At 39.0% G+C, this 18,050-nt stretch overlaps 1 protein-coding gene across 3 annotated transcripts in view; it reads left to right on the top strand.

The window, feature by feature from the left end:
* SNCAIP (synuclein alpha interacting protein) overlaps positions 1-18,050 on the top strand; it is a 283,312-nt gene that overhangs the window by 243,406 nt on the left and 21,856 nt on the right. For all 3 annotated transcript variants that reach the window (XM_075600985.1, XM_075600966.1, XM_075600976.1), the window contains 3 exons: positions 8,174-8,287; positions 14,319-14,444; positions 17,849-18,018. In XM_075600985.1, coding sequence (XP_075457100.1) covers positions 8,174-8,287; positions 14,319-14,444; positions 17,849-18,018 — 410 coding nt within the window. The remainder of the gene's footprint in view (positions 1-8,173; positions 8,288-14,318; positions 14,445-17,848; positions 18,019-18,050) is intronic.

The raw sequence follows: 18,050 nt of genomic DNA, 5'->3' as shown, positions 1-18,050 counted from the left end.
TCCCAGAATCCCTTGCTGCAGTGGAAGTGCTGTATGCTGGGTGACAATGGGGAAAGACAGGTTTGCAGACCTGTCTAAGACATGCAAATGAACATACAGTAATATTTACAGTTGCTATATATATATATATATATATACACAGAGTTAAGTTATGGTGAGTAAAAAAAGTGACAAAAACCCTCCACAGCAAAGCAAATATGCAAATGTAAATACAACTGTATGCTCATCTGCATGTCTTAGGCAGGTCTGCAACCCCGCCTTTCACTCTTTGAAAAAGTCCATAGCCTGGACGAAACATGTTAGAGTGGTTGCCTGATGTTTGCTGCTAGCGATCAATAAAGTTTTTTTAGACAATCATGCGTTGGCTGCTGAAGTTGCTGTGAACCACGGACCATCTTACCCTCTTCTTCCTGAGAGAGAGAGGGAGAAAGAACCCCAATATTTCAGGATTTGGATGGGAGTAACGCCACCATCGGGGAAGACCGGAGTAATGCAAGCCATGTTATTGGAACATAACACATGGTAGTGTTAACATGGCGTTAAGTCTATGCTAATGAGACACACAATGGTAGTTGTTTTTGCATAGAATTTCCTTTGTAGATATGTGTTTATAGGTTAACGGGTCTATGTGTGATTGCTCCTTTAAACTGCAGAAGTGTAATAATATTCTACAGTCTTGTGCAGGATACTTTTATGATGCCTATGTGATATTAAATATTAGTCAATCTCTGAAAAATGGAGATCAAATATTTCAAGAGACATACAAATAACATGTGCCCCAAACAACTCCTGTTGCTTCAAATAACCAATCCATGTATCACCTGCTCATATGAGCAGAAGCAAAGTATCATGATGTACATTATAAATGTTGCTTTTTAAAGTAATTTTGATGGAGAATTTACTGGGTTTGTAGCTTGATTCATAATCCTCAGTGTATTTAAATCGACAGGCTTTCAAATGTTTTTGTCATAAGAAAAGTTGGGGTTAACTCTTTTGGCAAATTTCCAAAGTGGAGTCTGTCTGGCTCACCACAGATTAAAATACAGTTGGAAAACAAGGCAAGAGAACATTTGTAAGACACCTTACAGCCATAAATAATGCGTAATCACTTGGAAAAAAAGCTCAAATATACATCTGAAACGTCACGCAGTGAGTGAAATACACTTCTTATGCCTTTCAGCATTACCAGCCAATGCTAAACTATCCCCCATATTTACAAATGGTTTAAATTATATTATGTATTGTGGAAACTTTGCCGTCAAGAGTTTATTGCTCATGCATGATTCTCAGAGATATTGCTTCCTTTACTAAAAAAAAATATAAGGGAGCATTTGAGGATCTGAAGAATGAAGCTGATTTTTGCTGTGTTGGCACTATAATCCATACATGGTTCATAGGGGGTTCTTCGTTAAACAGAGAGAGAACCAACTGCTGTACGGAAACCACTGTTGAAGTCAATTGGATTTTCTGTGCGATAGTGCCCCAGTCAGCATTATCACAGTTTAATGCGTAACCCCCATATTGCTTTACATTATTTTTTAGCTCTGGTTACTCATATTCTTATTTAGTTATACATGCTTTATTTTTTTAGCATTTTCTTTATTTCAGTTTTGCGGTTTCTATTTTTAGAAGTCGTACTACAGTGGTTAGTGGATCTTGTGGTTAAAAACAAATTCTCTCGAAATTAAAATCTCATATTAGAAGTTGCTACTGCATGTTAATGCTTTATGTCTCAGTTTTACATGCTGAAGGAGGCTATAACAAGCTTATGATTGAATGGGCGTCCATACAGTACTGTATATGGTTGTTTGAGACTAGTGTTTATGTTACAGAAAGCAACTGTAGGTGCAAACAGGGCTGTCTTCTACAGATACATGAAGATTTCTTATTTAATGTAATGTTAGCCTACTTTAACGTTGTTAGTAGCTTATACAGTATATAATGCTTATTTACAAAAGAGAATAACGTAAAGTTAACCCAATTTGACTCATTTAAATAGCGTATAGTTCATTTTTACCGACGTTAGTGATAATGATATGCAAGGGAGGCGTTTACCCTAACATTGCATATCCGTGAAGGTTAACACAGGCACTTAACATTATGGAGATGGAAAGAGACTATTTTAGCAGAGTACCCATTGACATATATCTCCCAAAACATTTCTCTATACATCACATGTAGAGATATGGAAAACAAAAGAACAGAACCTGCGCTCCTACCAATTTGGGCTAAATATACTAGTGACATGTTTACATTTAGAACTTAAGTCTGTGTGACAAAGGAGTCATGTGGTTGCATCTTTTGATCAAAACATGATTTCAAGCCTGCCAACCTCGTCAAGGTAGACTCTGTTTAGCAGGTACCTACACTGAATATATGTAATTTCTTATTGTTAAACTTTGTGAAATATGTGAAAGTGCCCTGAAGGGGTTAAATAAATTAAGCATATGCTTTTGTGATTTAGTGCAATGAAATGCTGGCCAAAGTCAGTATCAGAGTTCCCTTATTATAAAGATGAACTGTTGGTGCACAAATACCCTAGTGTGAAATATTATAATTTACACATATCTCTTCTTTCCGTCAGCCATAGACATTCATCTACAGTACTCTTCAGTGGAGGGTGGTGTGTAGACTGACAGTGAGGTGTATTATGTCCCTAAAAAGATTAGCCAAGACGATACACAGCTATAGCGCTTAGCCCCACAGTATTACACACACAATATGATATTCAATCAAAATAGTGACGATTTAGGGTGTATAAAACCACCTCAATGTAGAATTCCTGCAGCATGGAAGTCTCACGGATTGTCCAAATCCTTTCTAACAATGTTGCACACAATAGTCCTCCTTGTCGCTGCTCCTCAATTTTAAGTGCACAATGCAATATGTGAAAAAAAGATGATAAAAAAAAGTGTATACTGTAATATCAAACAGTGATGATATGCCAAATGAACGTCAATATTTATTCATTGCAAAGCAGTGCTTATATCTACAAGTGTTGACCTTATCTAAACCACCGTGTATAAAGATGATATGAAGTAACAAACAGTGGTCACTCACACATAACTGAAGTGCTCCCAATTATTTAGACAAAAGAGTGTAGATCCCTCCGTCTCCCCCTAAGATTGTGCAGTGAGCAAAAGATAGATGAGACACCCAAGCACTGACATTAATGCTTGGACATTTTCTCATATGGTATCACTTGAGATAAGTAGAATTCACAAATCATATGGTAAGTTCATCCATAGTACAGAAGATGAGAAAGAATATAACATAGTGTAATACTGTATGAAAATGTAATAAAAAAACCCATAAAATACAGACACTCAGAATCTCACTCATGGGTTCCCTGTTCTTTTGCGCTTTGTACACGAGACTGGTAGTTCCTCAGAATCCTAGTCTAGGACTCCCTTCGATATTGCATGGCATCCACGGTGCCCGCATGCTCCCGGAAGCCGGTATGGTAGTTGCTTCCTGGTTTGCGTCATGAGTCTGCCCTCTTTATGTGGTTACATAGTTAAATACATAGTTACATAGTAGATGAGGTTGAAAAAAGACGTATGTCCATCAAGTTCAACCTATGCTAAATTTAGACAACAGATACTTTATTCTATATCTATACTTACTTATTGATCCAGAGGAAGGCAAACAAAAAACCCCATTAAGGGGAAAAATTAATTCCTTCCTGACTCCAAGAATTGGCAATCGGATTAATCCCTGGATCAACATCCTTCCCATCTTTACTTATTTGGTATATCCCTGTATACCTTTCCCATCTAAAAAGATGTCCAACCTTTTTTTGAACAAATCTATTGTATCTGCCATCACAGTCTCCATGGGTAATGAATTCCACATTTTAACTGCCCTTACTGTAAAGAACCCTTTCCTTTGTTGCTGGTGAAATTTCCTTTCCTCCAACCTTAAGGGATGGCCCTGAGTCCTTTGTACTGCCCGTGGGATGAATAGTTCTTTTGAAAGCTCCTTGTATTTTCCCTGAATATATTTGTATATAGTTATCATATCCCCTCTTAGATGCCTCTTTTCTAATGTAAATAAATCTAATTTAGCTAGCCTCTCCTCATAAGTTAGAATGTCGTTCCCCTTTATTAATTTGGTGGCTCTTCTCTGCACTCTCTCTAGTTCCATAATGTCTTTTCTTAGGATTGGTGCCCAAAATTGTACTCCATATTCAAGGTGTGGTCTTACTAATGCTTTGTAAAGGGGCATAATTATGTTTACTTCCCTTCCATCCATTGCCCGTTTGATGCAAGATAAGATCTTGTTTGCCTTTGCAGCTACTGCATGACATTGGGCACTATTGCTAAGCCTGCTGTCTACAAGCACTCCTAAATCCTTCTCCATCAAGGATTCCCCCAATATATCTCCATTTAATTTGTAAGTCACCTTTTTATTCTTACATCCCAAATGCATAACCTTACATTTATCTGTATTAAAGCTCATTTGCCATTTACCTGCCCACGTTTCCAGTCTCTCCAAGTCTTTCTGAAGAGAAATTACATCCTGCTCTGATTCTATTACCTTACACAATTTAGTATCATCAGCAAAGATGGAGACTTTGCTCTCGATCCCAACCTCAAGGTCATTAATAAACAAGTTAAAAAGCAGGGGTCCCAGTACCGATCCTTGAGGTACTCCACTCACGACTTTAGCCCAACCTGAAAAAGTTCCATTTATGACAACCCTCTGTTGTCTGTCCTTTAACCAGTTTTCAATCCAGGTGTATATATTATTACTGAGTCCAATTTTCTTTATTTTGTACACCAACCTCTTGTGTGAAACCGTATCAAAAGCCTTTGCCAAATCTAAGTAGACCACATCAACTGCATTACCCTGGTCTAAATTCCTACTTACCTCCTCAAAGAAACAAATAAGGTTAGTTTGGCAAGATCTATCCTTCATAAATCCATGCTGACTATTACTAATAATTTTGTTTTCCATTAGGTATTCCTGAATATTATCCCGTATTAAACCTTCAAGTAGTTTCCCTACTATTGAAGTCAGGTTTACAGGTCTGTAATTCCCAGGTGTGATCTAGCTCCCTTTTTAAATATAGGCACTACATCTGCTTTACGCCAATCTTGTGGTACTGAGCCTGTGGAAATGGAGTCCTTGAATATTAAATATAAGACATCACACGTGGTGACATCACACGTGCTCAGCGGCAGATCGTCGGAATCACCTCCGGTGAATCCCGGGTAGCCTGCAGTCGCTTCCATACAAAGGCAACCGCAATAGCTCACACTACGCGTTTCACGAAATTTCAGTTCGCTTCCTCAGGGATATTATTTTTTGAGCAAAAGATGCAACCAAATGACTCCTTTGTCACACAGGCTTAGGTTCTAAATGTAAACATGTCACTAGTATATTTTAGCCCAAATTGATAGTAGCGCAGGATCCGTTCTTTTGTTTTCCATATATGTAAGGCCAATCCTTTTACCAGCAGCATACTTCATAAAGGGTGCAGGTAATATGTACATTCTTCACGTGTAGAGATATGTTGTGAACACACCTGAGATACCTGAACAATATGGTAATTTAAATAATTTGAATATACTTTGCATAGTCTCATTTGCATATTTCCCAGATAACGTCAGTTTATGAGCCCTGATTTAACAGCGTTTGTGGATCTGGACCTATGTTTCTTCATATTTTGTAACATCTATAATGTTGTTTCATATCCAGTACGCAATGTTTGGTGTTTTGATACTTTGAGGGCTGGAAGGGCCTAAGTTCCACAGTCCCTCTGAAATATCCTGATAATGTGACCAGTCCTGGGGGCAATCACGTGATCGTGGCGTCACTGATTGTGTGAATGGTAGAGGAGGAGTACTACACAATGGCAACGTCATATGGCACACAAAAGGGTTATTAAGCCCTTTATTCTTTTTTAACAGTTTTGTCCTGCACTATCATCTATAGACAAAGTAGGATGTATTGAAATGTCTGGGTATTGCTGAGTGATGGTAGAAACGTTTCAATTGCATTGAATCAGTGTAAGTTTCACTATTGGCCCCCATACCATATAAAATGTAGTTGTTTGTACCGTAGGTGGTGTGATTTAAATATTTGGAATGCCAAGCTATATATACAATTCTGTATTGGTTATATGGTGCAGACAAATACCAAACATTTGGAACTGTATCGTATGTCTTTATTTATATAGCGCCATTAATGTACATAGCGCATCACAGTAGTAATACACGGGGTAATCAAATAAATAACAGATATAAATAACAGGTCATGGGAATAAGTGCTTCAGACATAAAAGTAACCTTTAGGAAAAGGAGTCCCTGTTCCGAGGAGCTTACAATCTAAAGACATTTTGTGAGAATAGGAGCAATAATTAGGATATATACTGTATAATAATATTAATACAAAAACGATTCCTCTTTGATATTGACTTGTGTTTTGATTATGTTTAGATTACAAGACAAGTCAATTCATCTGTGTTCTGTCAGTGCTCATTTGATTATAGTCAATATTCATCAAGCACCTTCACTTTCCACATTCAAAGCCCAGCTGAAACATCTCATTAACCTATGAGCCATCCTCATTAATCATTAAAGCCACAAACTCCAGATGCACCTTCCCTTCCCTGACTGCACTTCTAACAATGCACTTTTACTCCTAATATGTCTGTAAGCCTCCCAACTTAATACTTACAGCAGATTGAAGCTCTTTGGGGCAGGATCTCTGTAGGCGGACGCTCACAGAGGTATGCAAGGGAGTCTGGTTATAGTGAAATTAAATAAGGCTTTCATTGCGCCTGTTTCCTTAGCATCAGGAAACCATCCAAACAAGGGGTAAACAAAGCTTCTATTCACTTGGGAGTATTTCTAGTGAAATACTATGCAATCCACCACCCCCTTTAGATAAGCATGTCTTCCAGCCCCAAACATATATTATGAAATGAACAGATATAAAAAAGGCTTATAAATGAAAGTCTGATCCGTTCCTTGTGGTTTGGAGGGAAAATCTTCTCTGTTCCTGGTTGCTACCTTTACTTCAGGATTTGTCAGCATTCAGGTTTAGAAGTTTCCTCTGTGTCTTGCAAGCAGCCTCTTCTGGTACAGTAGACTCAAGACGTCTGTCCCCATGTCAGTCTCACAAGTTGTGAGAGTAAGGGAACATCTCTGCTTTGTCTCCAAGTTCAGCTCTCCAAGTTCAGCAAAGGAGTCTCCCTTCCTGTCTCAAAAGACAGGCTTTTCTAAGCAATCTAATCAGGCAGGTGGTGTTTGTTAATGGACTACCAGCAGTTAACCACCACACTGCTGGTTTAGAGGCACATTACCTGAACAGGGATAACTCCCCTGTTACAATCTCTTTTAGCCTTATGTTATAATGTACCTGTTGCACCTATTTCAATTGTTTGTAATTTATTTACTGTTGCGGCCCCTTTTAATCTCCTACATCCGCGATTTTTTTCGGGGATGTTTTCCGAATGTCACACACTTTGCCGCATTCATGGCGAGACAGCGCTAATAGCGCTAATACGATGAAACACCCGCGGCGCCTAAAAATACTGGGACATGCCGCATCTGCCCGCGGTTTTAAAAGCCGCGCCGAAACGGCCGCACGAGGCTGAAGACGTCCGCCACTGTACCTTGTGTTGTAATTTTGTAAAGCTCTGCGTACATTGCGCAATATAAATACAATTATATATACTTGCATGGCAGAACAGCAGTGGACAAAAATTCATATACTTTTTTTGTTTTATTTTTTTACTTGCTTTTTCAAATCTGTTTAGAAAATATGTTTATGTATTTTATTACTTAGTATATTCAATTTTTTAAGTATATTTTGCCACTCCAGTATCTTTACCATGCTTTCTGTAAACTTTATAAACCATCAGATTTTGTTTACATTATTGGATATATTGCTTCTAACTGCTTATTATCGCTGTTACACTGAAAGTGGGCCAGCAAAAAGTGAGAAAAAAATTACATTTATTTACAATTTCCCAAGAGCAGATAACTATGCCTTAATATGAATTTCTGGCAGTTGTGATTTATGAAAGGATAGAGGCAGTAAAAAGGATGAATTAATGGATTGATGTCTGACAGTTCTTCAAGTTAAGTTAAGTTATAGTTTATTGGGTGGGTGCTGATATTTGGAGATTTGAACAATATTTCCCTTTTCCTTTTTTATGTAGAATGGTCAGCTGGAGTGTGTTCGGTGGATGGTGAGTGAAACAGAAGCCATTGCAGAGCTAAGTTGTTCAAAAGATCACCCAAGCCTTATTCACTATGCAGCCAGCTATGACCAGGTATGGAATTTTCTGTACATCTAACATTTGACTCCTTAGAAACTCATAAGAGCAATTGTATATTTTGTCCACTGTCGCTATTACGCCAACAACTAGACAAGCTGCAATATACAACAATATTGCACCTGTCTAAGGCTTTGGTGACCATAATGTCATCAGAATCTCTAAAGCAAATACTAATAGACAAAGCACAACTATGAGGAAGAACCACACAGACCAGCAGGGAATGCATTTCAAAATACTATCAAAGCAGGCAGGGCTAGTAGTTTCATATTGGAAACACTTTGTTTCATTTTCTCTAAAAATAAATCGTTTGAGAAGTGTGGCTTAAATGTTGTAGGGATACGCTGCACTATTAGTACCGCATAGATTTTCTTTTGGGTTACAAACACAGATCAGTTTGAAGGCTTTCAGTGCTGGAGAGAATTGTAATCAGTTGCCTGTTTCATCCTGTTGCACGCCCCTCTATTACTGATGAGGTTAAATATTCGTCTGTACGTGCAAGTAGCACTGTGATTCTAAAGCCAAGCTCAGACACTCCCTGAGAGGGACTGAATGATGGCTCATAGCTCTTGGACTGGATTCATCTTGAAGAATAATGGAGCTTCCACCACATTGGCACAACCCTAAGTACCCAGCAGTGACAGCTTAAAATATCTTGCTGTCCACGGTGCATTTGAGTCTGATGATTCACTGTTTTCTAACGGCAAGTTTTTTACAGTTGTACATATATCATGGTTTGACTGAACAGACTAATTCCAGTCCTACCGGATAGTCATCAGGTAGAATAAATGGCCAGCCCCTTGCAACATGAATTCTAGTATTTTTTTTCTTTAATCCCTCACTTCTGTCCAAAAAATCTGGAAAGTTTTACAGAAATCTTCGCTCAATAGTAGCACATATGCAATCAGAAATTCCTCATATTCCAGCCATTATCTCACAAATTACTTCCTCAATTCATTTCTGTAACCTTGTCTACTATTTTGGCATCTTATGTGCAGTGTAATGATAACACAGATGGGCGGTGAGTTATGGCTCTCAGTGATGGTTTGCAGGATCAAGTAATTGTGAGTCAAGCTTCTACCTCTCTTACTATTATAACTCAACTCCTTTCTATTCTTATTCCCTTCAAACAATATAGTACTTGTGTGAACTCATGATTTGCTTTTGAAATGAGAGGCCACTAAGATCGAATTGTATTAGCAAGAAAGCAAGAAACAAAAATGTCACTGAAGCACGTCTGTCTAAACATATAGTAAATAAAAAGGAACAGCCAAAGAGAGAGAACTGTTATTTTGGTAGGTATTGTCTTGTAAGTAGAGATGGGTGGAACAGTCCAAATTTGTTCCCCGGAATATCCTGGATATTTAAATCCATTTCCCCACCAAAAACCGCCCACAGATTTGGCATTAACAAATCAGAGCAGATTGTTAATAATGTGGACAAAATGCAAAATCCTTCTATTTTTTTTTTTAAAGGTTTGAAGCAGGGGGTCTCCGGAGCTGAACCCCATTAATTTCATCTCTGGGATCCCTCTTTTTCTGGAGATACACACCTCCGTAGGGGGTGCATGTATCTCTCTGCTGTTTCAATGACCCGGTCACATGGGCCAATAGGAAGCCGTGACATTCAAACTGCAGAGATATACAGGCAGCCCCTAATGAGTTGTGTCTCTCGGAAGCAGGGGTCACTAGAGTTGAAATGAATGAGGTTCAGCTCAAAAGACTGACTTCTTCAAGCCTATTTAAAAAAAATATCACCTAGTCCCTGGTGAAGTTAGCCCTGTCTTTCCTATGTACATATTGGCCATTATATACATGGGCATGATAAGCTAAACCTAGCTGGAAAAGATGATAAAATAGTAATTAAAATACATGACAGTACATATTAACCTCTTAGTAGTCCACAGGTCAACTAGTCGTGTGTTTTCATGACTAGCTGACCAAAAATGGCTACAAATGCGTTAATATAAACATAAAACTATATTACCTACCACCCTTGGTCAAATTAGTGGATAGTAAAGCCACCATGCAATGCTTTACTAACCACTAAAGTAACCAAGGGGTTATCCCCTTTCACCACTCTGACAGGAGGCCTAACTATCCTCCTCGGGGCAACTACCCCCATCTCCTACCCCCTATCCCCCCAAAACAACCCCACTCCCATAGTAAGGGGAAATAGCTCTATTAGCCAAATGTGGCTAATAAGAATATTGCCTATAGAAAAGCATTAAAAAAAAAACTAACACTAAATAAATGCATTACTTACCCCTGCTAGGATGAAGGCCATCCTACTTATCCTCAGGGGCAATAGTAGATAATTCCAATAAAGGGTCGATGCCCAATAATAAAAAATAATAATAATTGTATCCCAATAGCCAATAAAAATTAAAATCCAAAAAACATGAAAAAATAATTCCTGCCCGATGGCTCAAATAAACAAAAAAAAATGTCAGGCAGGGGAAGCAATCGATCCTCTGTTGATCGAAGAACATATGAGTAGTTCTTCTTTGTTGTTTTAAAGATGTCTTCTAGCTTTTCTTTTCCTCTTTTTTTTCCTTCTTCCAGATGTTGACTCGTCGTCATCTTCTGATTAAATGAAACGTGGCAGGTCTATAAAGCCTGCCACGTCACATTTGATCAGCCACATGAGTGATCCCCTCATTTTGCCTGAAAATGATATCTTGGGCAAAAATTAAGCATCACATGGTACATCAAGCAACCTGATTGGTTGATGTATCATGTAATTCCTTCCCGTTAAAGGTGACCTCACACCACACCAAAAAATGAAAGGAATCACATGGTACATTAACTAATCAGGTTGCTTGAGATACCACGTGATTGCTTAATTTTTACCAGAGATGTCATTTTCAGGCAGAAATAAGGGGATTACATGTGACTGACCAAATGTGACGCCACAGGCTTTATATAAGACCTGGTATGTCTCATTTGATCGGAAGAAGACGACGAATCGATATCTGGAAGAAGAAAGAAGAAAAGCAATAAGACATCTTAAAGGAGAAAAACAAGTTTCATTTTTTTTAATATATATTTTTTATTACAATATTGAAACAGGGGGTCTTCGGAGCTGAACTGTGTTAATTTCAGCTCTGGGGACCCCTTGCTTCCAGAGATACTTACCTTCGTAGGGGGTGCCGGTATCTCTGCACTGAGTGCCTAACATAATGGCGGTGTTTAAATATCCCATGTCATGTGGGCCAATAGGAAGCTGTGACGTCATCCAGTGTGGCTTCCTATTGGCCAGCGTGACCGGGGCATTTTTATTGACACCACCGTGGAGGTAAATATCTGTGGATGCAGAGGTCCCGGGGGCTTAAATTAACATAGTTGAGCTCCAAAGACCCCCTGCTTCAATCCTGTAATATTTTTTTGAATGAAACCCGTATTGCTGCTATAAATCAACAAAGAAAACTACTCACCGGAGACAGCTCTTCGCTCAACAAAGGATCCATTACATCCGGATAGGATTTATTGTTCCTGCTTGCTACTGTATGTTTTTGTTTATTTTTGTGCCATCAGGGAGGGATTCATTTTTCATGTTTTTTTTAGATTTTAATTTTTTTTGGCCATTGGGCTAGGATTGATTTATTTTTGATGGTTGGGCCCTTTATTGGATTTATCCGCTGGTGCCCTTGAGGAGGATGATGGCTTTAATCCCGGCAGGGGTAAGTAATAAAAAAAAAAAACACACTACCCCTAACCTCCCACCCCCCACACACTACCCCCCCCACAAACTTCCCCCCCACAAACGCACACTCCCCCCCCTACAGTCACACTTCCCCCCCCACACACACATTTCCCCCCCCCACACACTCCTTCCCCACCCCCTCCCCACCCCCCCCCCCCCAACACCCCACACACATATCCCGCGCCCACCTGGGCTCCCCCCCACCCCCCACGACCATAAAACATACTAGGGTGTCCGACCCCTTCTCCCCCCACCTTACTGACAGTTATCGTGACAAAGCAGCAGCCACATAGACACCACAGCATCAGCACCGTCAAGCTACTGTTACGCCTCCCTCCGCTTCTCAAGCACCCTCAACTCCAAGTGTACACGAAATCAGTGCAGTCCCTCCACCGTTGGGCTCAAATATAAGCTCATACACAGAGGCCCACTCATCCCGCAACAAGGGCACTACCAGAAGCGAAATTGTAAATGCAGAAGTTATTGTTATGAGGTCGGCTAAGAGATTCACCAACGGCTTTCCTATAACAGCTAACCAGTCTCACAACAAAGGCACTGAATGAGCTAGATGTGTGTATATTATTGTCTAGATTTGTTATTGTTAAAGTTAAATGTGACGCCAATGCTATTTGTACGGCTCCTGAAAAAGTTTATCCACAGGGCTTCTTCGATATAGCTGACCCTCCATGTTGGGAAATTACTGCTTACGTTACCCGAATGTATGTTTGTGCAAAAGTTTACCTGTATCACCTAATCATCGCAGGCCACCACTACCGCACCATAGAGACCCTTCCTACCCCCCCTCCCCTCCCCTTCCCTCCCACCACCCCTCCCCCCCCCCCGGAATTAAATATAGACATACTATAGATAGACAAGACTGGGAGGACATATGGGACACAGCTTCAGGAACTTCCATTTGTACCACAACAAAAGAGAATATCTATAAAATCATGTTCCACTGGTATCTTACCCCAGTTAGATTGAAGCAAATCTACCCCCTGGCCTCAGATCTATGTTGGAGAGGCTGTGGACAGAGAGGAGACATGGCCCACATTTGGTGGTCATGCCCAAAAATCCAAAACTTTTGGCTTTCAATCCAAACTTTAATCCAAGAGGTAACCAGCCTCACAATAACCCCAGATCCACTGACCTACCTCCTGGGCAGCCCAATAGAGGAAATTGACCGCCCGGTAGGAAAATTAATCTCCTCCATTCTTACTGCGGCTAGGTGCGCTGTGGCGTTCTCCTGGAAAAAGATCTCTCCCCCCTCCATTCAGGCGGTTAAGAGAAGAATAGATGACGTAATGCTTATGGAGCCACTGACAGCGTTTCTCAAACGTAAGACTGTGAGTCACTACAAAATATGGGAACCCTGGGAGGTTCACTGACACCCAAAGGAACCCGAACTGTGAAACCGTGATTAACCAGACCTTAGTCTGAATGATGGTTGGGTCAACGGGGTGGGAGAGGCTCCCCCCCCATCTATACCCCCCCTACCCCCCCTCTCTTTTTCAGACCTCTCGCTCCCCTGGTCACCCTGTGACCCAGAGGTCGCGCCACTCTTGGCGGTATCCCCCCCTCCTCCCCTCACTCTTCAACACGGTAAAATGGAAAACCAATGTGTATTAGGATATTGCGATGTGATATATGCCTGTAAATTTGCCTATTTCCTAATAAAAATGTTTTTAAAAAAAAAAACACATTCTATTTAAAGCCTGTTCAGCTGCTTTAAGCGCAAATGACAGTCACTTGTAGCATATAAAGTGCCCACATGACTTTGCAGATTGACCTTTAATGCTTGGCAAAACAAAAACTATGACATTTTTCGATAAAAAATTGCCTGGTTCGCAAACTTCAGTTTTGGACAATTCCAGTTGGGACATGCTTAGTAACAAATCTTTCTTTATGAGGCATATAAAATCAGTAATTAGTCATCAATAAAACCGATGCACAGCCAACAATGAGCAAACCGCTGCTTCTTCCAGTATTACTCAATTTGTGGCTTAGCATTGTAAAACTGTAGTGGGTTGCAAACCAGACATAATACTTATATTGTGGATATAACATTGACAAAAGCCTCTCCTGTACAGAGCGGTGTGTTGAATATTGTCTGCAGATCCCATTCCAAGTCTATGACAGCCTGATGTATCTACCAGAGGGAAAATGAAACCTGGAATATTTAATGAATAACAGTTGCTAAGTGGCTTCATAAAACATTGCCTCACTCTCTGCCATTATACCTATGTTATAGTCATTTCTGTTTCATAGCACGTGTGTGTGTGTGTTTATAAGATTGAACATTATCTTGTGTGTTCGTGCTTAGGAAAAAATACTACTGTGGCTTCTCCAGTTCATGCAAGAACAGGGAATTTCCTTGGATGAAGTTGACAAATGTGGAAACAGCGCTGTTCATGTTGCATCCCAGCATGGATATCTGGGGTGCATACAGGTAAAACATTATTTAGGACTTAATAAAACTATTGGTTAATATTCGGAAAACAATTGTAGTACATCATCTAACTGTCTTGGTAATTTTTTGCACACATCTTTTCTTCTTTCGTTGGAGCTGGCTAATTATATTGACCATGGTGGGGTCTAGTTTGTTAAAAATACGTCTGTGTTTTAGCCAAAGTAGTTACTGTATTCGTGATAAATATATCACATACTGTATGATAATGAACAATACGTTGTTCACGGGAATGGGTCCTATAAAGGTCCCTCAGAATAGGTGACAAATATAGTGAACAAATTCATAGATGCTGTAGTCCAGGATCCTTAAGAACAAGGTAATAGTTTGAAAGAACAATGGTAACATACATTTGTGAAACTGGGTAAAAACAGTGAGGTACATTGTCTTTAAGGAGCACTCCAGACGACACTGTGTTTTAAAAAAAGTAGGATTGAAGCAGGGTTCTCCGGAAATGAGCTGCATTGATTTCAGCTCTGGGGACCCCCTGCTTTCCGAGATACTAAGTAGGTGCTGCCGGTATCTCTGTGTAGTTTTAAGCTTCCACGTCAAAATGGAAAACACAAGGGATGCTGTTGTGGCTTCCTATTGGCCCACAGGACTTTTAAATTGCCATATTGTTAACTTAGCCTGGACTCCTTCCGGAACTCCCATGGAGGTAATTATCTTGGGAAGCTGGGGGTCCCTGTAGCTGAAATCAACGTGGTTCAGCTCCGGAGACCCTGTTTCAATCCTTTATATATATATATATATATATATATATATATATATATATATATATATATATATATATATATATATATATAATAGTGTCTCCAGGAGTGCCTCTTAAGTGATTAAGAGCATGACATGCTTAATGAAATCCGATGCAGTTGAAAAAATTGTAGTAAATATATTCCTGTGCACTACAGTACCTGTGTAATGCACAGGAATGAAGGTAAGAATCATACAGCAGAGGGAAATGCAGACCTACTGTATCCTCAGATAAAAGAAGCAGCACAAAAATTATGCATATAGCGAGTGTCAATGCATCCTAAAGTCTAAACATTGCGACCAGTTCAGTTGATAGTATGATGAAATGAGAAGATGCTATGGTATCTCATAGGGTTAAAAAAAGAACATATTATCCAATGTATTGTGCAAAGTAGCAAATTATGGTGACCCATTTAGAACAAAGTTTTTAGAGTAATTAAGGAAAATTGGCAGACTTGATAGCGATACTTTTTGGCCGCCAGTGTTTATACATAGATCAAGAATACTGTATGTGTAGTTTATGGTTTATCTGTGAGGCAAATGTTTTCTTTTGACTTCACAACATGTCCAACTAGCTCCCTCTGGTGGAATAAAAGCTAGTTCACTCTTTTTACAATGTTAGTGGCCAATGTAAAGCTGAATTTGAAGTATTTGATTAGGCTTGCCTCTGGTCTGCTAAGATCTGGTCTTGCATAAAAAGACCGCTAAACCTAGCTGAATATTTTCTGGTATTGGAAGAAGTTGATTTAAAGATGAGACACTGGTAGATATGATTTGGATACATTTAGATGGGAAAAGGAGTGGCTCAGTGAGTAAATAAACTGTCTGGCATTGAGAGTTTGAAGCAGGGGTACATGGTTCAATTCCCAGCGTCGGCTCCTTGTGACCTTGGGCAAGTCACTTTATCTCCCTGTGCTTCAGGCACCAAAAAAACATAGATTATAAGCTCCACAGGGCAGGGACTGTGGCTGCAAAATGTCTCTATAAAGTGCTACGTAAAACTAGCAGCGCTATACAAGAACAAACAATTATTATTATTATTATTATTATGGAGAGCCAGGTCAGACCTTCAGAGCACTGCTTACACTGAGGACACTATTGCGATTAATATTCTGTACCAGACTGTGCAAAAGCAGCACTTTAATTCTTGTCTGTTTTATAATTGAAAACACAGCAAGAATATTATTCCTTTAGAATGTACGAAAGTAAATGCCAAAATGTTGTCTAAATGTAATGAGTCAGATTTTGGCCATGTCGAAAACATTAACAGTCCTCTAAAATATACATTAATATAAAAATAGGACTAAAATTGAAAAATACTTTAAGCATTGGGCCAAATATTACAATGCAATATTGTTTTAATAAAAAAAAAGAGCTCAGAAAGCAAACGTGTGCTTTTGATAATATAATTATTCACTTGTTTTAAAAATAAATGTTGGTAACTGTAACAGTGTTTCAGTACTATAATAGTCGATAGAAGTGGCACTTCACAGAGGAGGTATACATTTCTTGTTTAATCAATTAATTAAAGCATACTTTTGAACATTACAATATATTGGGTGCGAGAACTTGTCACTTTAACCGAGTGAATTTCTACTTAATTCACTTTAACAGAAACTAAGTCCAGAAAGTTAAAATTACATTCATCTCACCCGCTTTGGAACAATTTGGATTATTGTTGACGGGGATTTTAATCGTTTATTGCCACTAACATTAACTAAATATCTCTCTTTTTAACAATACTGCATGAAGGCTACTTGCTTAATACCACTGGCATTCGAGATGAAAGATTCCAGTTAAAAAAAAAAAAGGATAATCTCTGTGTGACTTTCTCATTCTGTAATTCACTAGGGTTTCAGGTGCCAAGCATTGGATTGAAAGTTTTCATTATGATACAGAATGCTTTATTACATTGCCAAAGTATAGTTGTTTATTTGGCTACCAAATAGTTTATCAGGCTCTCTCAATGAGTTCAAGATCAGTATTTTAAATAATGATAGCTCTTTTTTTTAGTCAAGGATATATTAGCAATTGATTTAATATTTTGTATTGCACATAGTTGAACTGTATATGCTCACTAGATACCTGCTCCAAAAGATTTTCAATAATGGAGTATCTGAGAAATAATAATATGTGAATTTCACAGACAATTGTCATAAGTCCACAACTCTAAGTTATTTAATTGGTTTCATTCATCAGCTGCACTTTAGGAAGAGGTGACTTGCCCTTATAAAATAATATGCACAACTATTGCAGGGGTATTATCTAATAGTGTCTGACTGGATTCTGTATTAATCTTCATGTAAATAATATTCTTCTATCTATAAATAATATTGAGAATATTGATATACTGTACATACCTTTCTACAACAGTAATTCAGAAGCTTTGATGCATCTTTAAATATGGAATTCTGGCATCAGTGGTTTAACTCTCATGTACTGTACATCCCATGGGTAACTCGGAGAAAGAAGTATCTGATTACCCAATTACAGTCATACAAACCGATGCACATGGATATTGTTTGCCCTGAATCTTGGTTACCTTGAATCAAACCATATGTTGCAACTACCAAGACTGTACATTATAAAGTAACATCTTCCCCTCTAACAAGTTTATCTTATGTTCTCTGCAGACATTGGTTGAATATGGAGCAAATGTGACCATGCAGAATCAAGCTGGGGAGAAGCCCTCCCAAAGTGCCGAGCGCCATGGACATACAATGTGTTCCAGATACTTGGTGGTTGTGGAAACCTGCATGTCGTTGGCATCTCAAGTTGTAAAACTCACTAAACAGCTGAAAGAGTAAGAGAGAGGTTCACAAATATAATGAGCAC

The sequence above is a fragment of the Ascaphus truei genome, chromosome 1 (genome assembly GCF_040206685.1).
Source record: "Ascaphus truei isolate aAscTru1 chromosome 1, aAscTru1.hap1, whole genome shotgun sequence".
Lineage (NCBI taxonomy): Eukaryota > Metazoa > Chordata > Amphibia > Anura > Ascaphidae > Ascaphus > Ascaphus truei.
Note: the sequence above shows the minus strand (reverse complement) of the source record. Positions and strands in the feature narration are given on the sequence as shown.